Source organism: Helianthus annuus, chromosome 17 (assembly GCF_002127325.2).
Source record: "Helianthus annuus cultivar XRQ/B chromosome 17, HanXRQr2.0-SUNRISE, whole genome shotgun sequence".
NCBI classification, from domain to species: domain Eukaryota; kingdom Viridiplantae; phylum Streptophyta; class Magnoliopsida; order Asterales; family Asteraceae; genus Helianthus; species Helianthus annuus.
In genome coordinates this window covers 184725056-184733772 of record NC_035449.2, presented here as the reverse complement: position 1 = coordinate 184733772, position 8717 = coordinate 184725056, and the positions used below count along the sequence as shown (strand labels likewise).

The 8717-nt window shown below is 36.6% G+C and overlaps 1 protein-coding gene across 1 annotated transcript; it reads left to right on the top strand.

Annotated features, from left to right (window-relative positions):
• The first annotated feature begins 416 nt into the window (after positions 1 to 416).
• On the top strand, positions 417 to 3035 carry LOC110921781 (zinc finger protein WIP6). The gene is made up of 2 exons (XM_022166129.2): positions 417 to 1290; positions 2390 to 3035. Exons 1-2 carry the CDS (start codon positions 874 to 876, stop codon positions 2867 to 2869), a joined length of 897 nt encoding a protein of 298 aa, XP_022021821.1. The 5' UTR covers positions 417 to 873; the 3' UTR covers positions 2870 to 3035.
• The last annotated feature ends 5682 nt before the right edge of the window (positions 3036 to 8717 follow it).

Below are 8717 nucleotides of genomic sequence, written 5' to 3'. Positions count from 1 at the left end.
CCCTCAGATGTTATTAATATTATTTATATACGTTATATGATTTTTCTTCAATAACTTGCATTTCTGGTATAGAATTTGTTGAGAGCAGAGTTGCATTCAATAGAGTGTTTCACGGGCATATTAGGTTATATATGAGTGTCGGTACCCTGACAAACCAAACCAATTCCTACCGAATAATTGTTCTCGATCAATGTAAATCACGTGTTGATATAACCTGATACCGAAGAAGTTTCCGCCGCATGGCGGCGAAAATCCACCGGCACAACGCGCCGATCATGATACCCCTAGTTTAATATAAATGGAGGTAAATAAGATTCGTACACTATTCTATGCAGTGCAGTTTATTTCTTTCTCACCTGTCTTTTGCCGAGTCATTGTCTCCTCCATTTCTATACACGCCAAATCAATCACCTTCCAAATTTCTATAACTCTATTCCACGTGCACACTGCTACACTCTCTTTCTTGATTCCATTCAATATTTTTTTGATTTTTTTCATTATCATCTAAATTTGCTTTCTCTACCAATGCAAAAGACTTAAAATCCTCTTTCTTGGAGGTCTGTTTAACTCTCTGTCTCTCTCTCTATATGTGTATAATAGTGTATATATACACACACACTCCCTCTTTATATAGCTCTTGATTCATACCATCTTGATTTGGGCTGTCCACCAATATCCATAACTTTAGATCTTCTTTCTTGAGACATCATCAAGAATAAAGTATCATTTATTAACACATGGTTGTAATGACAAAGGTAATAAGTGTATATGTCATTGTACTGCGTTTCTACTAGCAAAAATCTCACCTTTTTTGCTTAGCTAGCAATGCTCAAACCCTAAATCTCTCTCTCTCTCTCTCTCTCTCTCCATACCATGTCAACAACAAGTGATGAAGATTCAATTCTACTCTCTCTTAGTCCTCCAGGCCAAGCACAACACTACTATCTACACAAACACTCTGATCGCGATCACGATAATCGTCCTAAAATCTCATCACAATGCCCTTTTTACAAAAACCCTAATAAAGATCTTGATCTTAATCTTACCCTAGATACAAGTATCAGTAATTGCAAGGATGATGTCACAATGGCTCTTCATATAGGTCAACCACCAACTGCAACTTTTGTAGGGGAAGAAGGAACAAGTAGCTTAGCTACAAACCCTAGTATGAGGGTAGCACCTGATCATTTACAGTACTGGATCCCTACACCAGCACAGATCATGGTTGGTCCTACACAGTTCTCTTGCACAGTTTGCAACAAAACATTCAACCGCTACAACAATATGCAGGTTATTTATTTCTCATGCTCTTGATGACTTTTGAGGAGTATATTTAATGAATTGATTAAATACTCAACCATTGTAGTCCTTTTATTGTACGCTTATAATTTATTGACTCACATGGTCAAGAGACTCAAGACAAATGTGAGTGATTCGCATTATATATTATGAAAGAATTTTGGTAAAAATTTAGAGTAAGAGAATAAAGTATCGGCTTTATTTGCTCTTTTTTGAAGAATTTTTTGGGTGGTTAATCAATGCTCCTAGATTATGTTTTCAAAGAAATATTTTCAGCATTTTCACCTTGTTTGTTGGCATATATATTTTCGAATTAAGAGGGCTGAAGGTAAGAAAAATCAAAAACTATTATTGCTTCACTACTAAGTACTATTAAATAGTTAGCAACTTAAGGGTCTCATAACTACTAGTATTAAGTAGTATTTAATAATGAGTAGCTCATTAATTCTTATTTGGTTCTATAATCACATGTAATTTTCATTCAGTTATAGACGATTGCCATTCCAGCTATAGTTGGGTGGTAGAGGCTCTTGCCTCGTGGAGAAAAGACGAGTGATCAAATCCTAGCATGGGTGTAATTTAGTATTTATTGATTTAGTTTAGAAGTAGGAGTAATGCTACATTTGCCACTTAAAAAAGAAAAAAAGAAGAAGAAGTTGTTATGGATGATCACTGAAAAGTGAGTAGAGGGAGTTATCCTTAAGATATGTGTGTTATCCTTGTCCCTACCTATTCATTGTGTTGATTGTTATACTTTCTTGGGGACTTTCTTGGGGTGTTCTATCAAGTATGAATGTTCTCTTCTTGCCTTATGTTCATGACTTCTTCAAAATATATGTACTTGGTTTTAATGATTTTTGTCGAGTCAACCATCATAGGAAGACCTAAATAACACCCCCACCTAACAAGGTAAGTACCTGTTATATTGTGAATGGTAATATGGTAAATCCCTAATACATATGTTATGGTTCTTACACTTCTTAATATCTTGTACTATGCTATGAAATTATCATGGTGCTTGTAATCTTATATATGTGATTAGTAACATGATCTTGTTATCTTTATGTTTTTTTCCGTATACATTGTCTAGATGCATATGTGGGGGCATGGATCACAATACAGAAAAGGTCCTGAATCCTTAAGAGGCACAAAGCCAACATCAACAATGATGCGACTACCGTGTTATTGTTGTGAAGAGGGTTGTAAAAACAACATAGACCACCCAAGATCGAAGCCACTCAAAGACTTCAGGACGCTTCAAACGCACTACAAAAGAAAGCACGGCGAGAAGCCTTTCACGTGTCGAAAATGTGGGAAACCCTTTGCAGTAAGAGGGGATTGGAGGACTCATGAAAAGAATTGTGGGAAGTTATGGTATTGTGTTTGTGGGTCAGATTTTAAGCACAAAAGGTCTCTTAAAGACCATATTCACGCCTTTGGAAATGGTCATGTACCTCATTACACTTCTGAAGATTTGATCGATGATGATCATGAAGATGATAATCTATTTGATGAAGACAAAACAAGCTTTAGTGGTAATGGGGGTCATGATGGTAGCGCTCTCATATGATTTAAAACAGAAGTGGTGATTAGTGACCATTTAGTTCCAAAACTTTTTGACGCACACATGTGTTCATCCATTATATGATATCACTGAGAATGCATGCTTGAACAGTTTTGGAAAGTTTTTGTATGGACTCATTTGTTTCAAGTTAAAGAAGACTAGATTCTCACCACGACGCCTTGTCCTTTTCCTAGTCCCCACAATGTTTGCCCTGGATCCGTAGCCATTTGTTTGGATCCTTTGCTTCTCATCTTATAATAATTGCACCAAACTACGAGAAATAAATAAATAAATAAACTATGAAAGAATTCAAACATGTTTTAATAATTTGAAAAACAAAAATGACATTGTGAAAAGTGACATCTTCAAAACATATCGATCATCAAAATCAGTCATGTGTATATTAACCAAGCAAATGAAATATCAAATGTGCCTTCATATATAATTTGTGTTAAACTTTGCCATTAATTAATTACCAATAACTAATTACTCACATGGTAATAAAATGTTAGCCATAAAATTTATACATGTTTAATGATATTGTTATAAGATAAATGTAAATATAGCGTAATGGTCAAATTGTGAAAAATAACAAAGTACAATCAACGGAATAAAAGAGGGTAATGCGGAAACAAATAGCAATCAAATTAATGTCGAAGATCTTTATGTTCACAAAAGCTTAATTAAAACACAGATTCTGTTAAAAAAGTTATGTTTTATGAAAGTTACTAGAATATAGAATAACGAAACCCACAAAACAAAGAAATAAAATATAATCTTCAAATTCAAGCTTGCAGATGAACTAATACTCCTGCATCATATTTCCTATTTAAAAAAAGGCCATTCTTGAGTTCGCCTCAGGACCAAATGCCACATGGGTCAAAGGGAACATCGCGTATAAGTTTGTGTACTCGGTGTATCTGGAATGTTGATGGTATAACAAAAAAGGTTTAGATGCATTTTAGATAGGTCATGTTGAACAAGCTAATTGTATGAATATGTTGATTGCAACATTGTTATTGTTGGAAATTTTCGTGTAACTTTTAGAAAATAATTTTAGTTAATTAGTCAAACAAACTGAAACGCAGCGGAAAACATGTATACGACGTTCGGTTCTAAACCGTTTAGACCAGTGACTAATTTTAGTTAATTAGTCAAATAAACTGAAACTCGCTAGATGATCGTTGACCACGAAATCTGATTTGGTCGTTTGAAACAATTTCAAACGAAACCTTAATCTAAAGAAAATAAAGTTCGAAAATTTACCTTACGCGTAATAGAAGAAACAAAAGAACTATATTGGGATTAATTAGTGCTACAAGAAATGCTCCTCCTTTTTCCCTTTTGTTTTCGTGACAGCAACAATACCGAAGTACTGTATCACCTTGGTGGCCTTTTTGGTTTCTAAGATTTTTATCAAAAGCATCCAAGTTTTTGCAAAACCAAAACCTCATATACATAAAGGCCGTATGGAATTCAAGAGTTATATATCTTGACCAATAGGAATTCTTTTTGTTTTTGACTTTTCAAAACAAACGTCCAAGAGATAATTATAATTTTATCAGATAAAATTATAAGTCACAAATCCAAACAGATGAAAATTATATGGAGAGTTATTTTGTTAGTCATAATTAATAGATATACATTATCAAAAGATATACATATATATCTTTTAATTTCCTGTCAAAAAAATATATTTTTTAATTTAAAACTAAAGATAACAAAGTGTGATCTAATCATAACTTCTTTATAATTGTTGGTGCAGTTTTTGTGTCCGATGTTGTTCGAATAGATTAGTTTTATTTTTATGCTGATAATGTAATAGTTAGTGAAACGGTCAAACGAATGTGTATTGACCCGCTCGTTTGAAGTGGTCAAACGAGAGGGTTATGTGTTTGACCGTGTGTGTTTGCAAGACAAAGGGGTGTGGCTATAAATAGCAACCCTTTGGTTCATTTGCAAATTAGAGAGAGTTCACAGAGAGTTTTAGTGTTTGGGGGAGAGATCACCACTTGGTCTCTCCCCGGATGTATACTCCTTTGGTATTGTTCGGTTAGCTTGTAATCGGGTCGATTTGTAATATTATACTACCAGATTAATACAAAGAAGTTGTTTGTTTGTCTATAATCTCTCCCGTCTTGAACATAATCACTCACTAATCACGGTTTCGGTCCGAAATCACGAACCTACAATTGGTATCAGAGCCATGGTGCCCGATTTAGTGAATCTAACAGTTTGCTAAGTCACATGTACTCTAGATCTGTGATTTTTGTGATTTTTGTTCAAGATGTAAAATAGTGGAACCACGAAGAAAACCCAGATTTAGACCGAGATATACGGATCTGAAGTGAATCGGTTCTTACTGAAGGTTGAGTTTGTTGTTTCACACCAGAAAATCAAGTTTTTCATCTTATTTTGAAGCTTCTTTATCAGATCTGCAAACACAGGTCGCTGTGTTCTTGAGGAGTGTGGCGACTGCTTGAAGAGAAACTAGGGCTTCCCAAAAGTGAACCACGAACATTCCCGGCGAAGAGTCTCCTCTGTGACGAACACCTCCATTGGACGAAGACTAATGTGACGAAGAGTCTCCTTTGACGAAGACTCAAGGTGTTCATCCAACTCCTAGTCGACGAAGACTCCTTATTAGACGAAGAGTCTCTCTCCACGAAGACTACATGTTGTCGAAGATTCAATGAAGACTCACCACGAAGACTAATCATGTGAAGAATACTCCTCCAACGAACACTCAAAGCGACGAAGGTTATAAAGGTTCGTCCAAGTCATCCTTCCACGAATACTTCTTACAACGAAGTCTACTTGTGATGAAGAATCAACATGGCGAAGACTCCTCATGTGTCAAAGACTCATGATGCGACGAAGACTGCCCCTCACGAAGACTGGGCTGACGAACCATCAGTCTTTGTGGACTTTCAGGTCTTCGTGGGCCTTCTTTTCACCATTCAACAGCGACGAAGACTTTGAATGTGGAGTATAATCTTCGTGAACTTGAATTGCATAGTTCGTCGGACCATCACCCTTCGTTGACTCTTGATTGTTCGTAGGAAGTCAATCATTGACTCATTATCTGATTGTTCGTCGACCCTAAAGGCATAGAAGACATGTTATTGGGGACTGTGATTTCAGATTAAACGAGAGGGATCGACTGAAAGAGTTGTGGATATCTTGTTATCGCAGAGGTAGAGAATGACGGCTAATGTTGCTGTGAATGCTAATCGTGAAAACTGTAGGACCGTATTTGACAGTCAATTGAGTCAATTCGAGCTAGCAACTACCGAAAATGCAGCGGAAATACAAAATCGGCATGAATCAAAGCAAGAAATGAGTAGAAACAGATGGAATACACTTTAAAACAGTTTTCTCATTCAATCTTCTGAAAATACACGGGCAGCAGGTCGGCTACACACTTGACATCAACGTGCAAAATGAGAAAACAACTTGGGTATTTATAGGGGAAGTAGTTCCGCTCATATGAACATGTCCGAATGAGCGAAACCTTAAGCTTGTGGTTTCGCTTTTATGGCACATGTCCATATAAGCGGAACCTCAACATTACAAACCCAAAATTACATATTCAACCCCTATAAAATACATAATTAACACATCTAGACCCTATACATTCAACAACTAAGACTAAGACGCAGGCTTTAGACATTATGCACCAACAAACTCCCCCTTGGATACAGCCGCAGTCTTCGTCTTGTCTTCGGGTCTTCAAATAGCTCTGAACTTTTCTTCATGTTGCTTAGGCTTCCTGCTAAGCGCCTTTCTTATCATTTCGTTCTCTTTCTGCTTTGCTTTTTCTTCTTCAGCTTGAATCTTCATAAATGTACCTTTCTTTTCTTCAAGCTTTTGATGTTCACGTTTGGTTTTCCTTTTCATCTTCTCATCAAGCGACCACCAAGATGATTTCCATTTACTCTCAGAATTGATACCTTTCTGAAAGCAAAGGGCAACAACACGTTGAAACTGCTGCGCTTGTTCTTTATCTTCTGGTTGATAGTGAATCTTGTTGATGAAAAGACATTCGATATCCTTCGTAGAGAAATTTACAAGCCACATAGGATCATAAACATGTATCTCTCGTATCTCCCCTCCTGCTCTGTAAGTAATTACAGCTTCGGTTGAAATACAACTATACACCCAGCCTATGAAGCCTTTATAAAATTCTTGTTCCATCTGAGGCATTGGTATCGTTTTCATCGTTCTTGGCGGTTTGACATTCAAAATAGTCTCTTCAACTCCTGTTTCAGGATCAACCCTCTGCACTCTCTTAGGATGATGTGGCTTCCATTTACGAAATTCTTTTAACGATTCATATTTAATGTAACCCCACATAGCAACATCATTCTTTCGAACAGGATAATCCAAACATCTTACTTTCGGTAGTTCATCCACATCCCACCATGGTAATGACATAATGTCATATAAACGTTCAAAGTACTGAACTCCGCACTCTCTTCTAATTGCATAAGCATTCACTTGGGGTAAGAAACCCCAACTGATGATGTCACCAAGAGATACGCTTCGATCACGTTGATAATACTTCAAAGGTCTCTTAAACTTTCTCTCGTGACTTTTTCTGAACCATTTCTTCCTTTCTTCCTGTTCCATATCCTTTTGAGTGCTCTCAAAGTTATTATCTTTCACCGCCTCAGCTACTTTTTGTCTCAATTCATCTCTATTCTCCTCTGCAAAGAACTCCATAAGCGTAGGATACTTAGAAGTATCTTCAACCACATCCTCATCATCCGTCCAGTCTTCTACTTCAACTCTGTCGTACTTATCATCCTCTTCAACATACTTATACTTGTATTCAGGCTGTTGATTGATGTCAAAAGTATTCAACTCTTCTTCAGAATCGATCTTGAAATCAGGATTCACAGTATGCATCATTTCTCTGTAAGCATCCAATCCCAAGATTAACTTTTCAGTATGTTCAACGATCTGAGTTTTACTAGACTCCCCCTTTCCACTTGCTTCCCCTGATTCTTCATTTACCGAATCGTTTATCAAATCATCAACTGTTTTCTCAGTAGATTCTTCAGTAACTTTCAACCATGTACCACCCTGAGCATCATCGTCATCATCATCTGAACCATGACTGCTCGCAGAATATACTTTCTCATCCTTTTTATCTTCCTCTTCATCCTCCTCCTCATCATCTTCATCTTCACTGTCACCCATTAACTCTTCAAGAGGAGTATAATCCTCAAACAGACCAGAAACTGCAGAAATAGGCTCGGGATTGTCAACCACCATTGAAGGAACAATTGATCTTTCAATCACTGCAGAACTTCCTTCAACTCCTTTGCCTTTATTTTCATCCGCTCATCTATTTTGGCTTGACGTTCAGCTCTGAACTCTTCAACTTACAGCTCTTCAAACTTTTGCTCTAGTGTCGTTCCGAGCATATTTTCCACTACTTTATTCAGCATATAGAACTCATGATCTCTTAAAGCTTTAGCTGCTTCAAATTCTTTGTTCTTCAACTTGAAGTATTCATTTTGTTCATCACGTCTAGCCTTTTCTTCTTCCAGTTCAGCAATTTTCACCTTCAAAATGTCTATCTCAGATTGATCAGAGTCAATCTTTTTTACCAACTCTTTATTATCAATCTCCAACTTCTTCACACGCATTTCTAGAATTTTCTCCCTATCAGACACTTTCTTGTTTTCAGCAACTAGCTTCTTGTTTTCCACTAACACTTCATCCATCCTTTTCTCCAACTTCAACACTTGTTCATTGTTCGCAAAACCGAAGTCTCCGATATCTTCAAGATTATCATGTGGAGTATAAAGACCTTTGCTAGACAAACCAGGTTGCATTTGGGTGA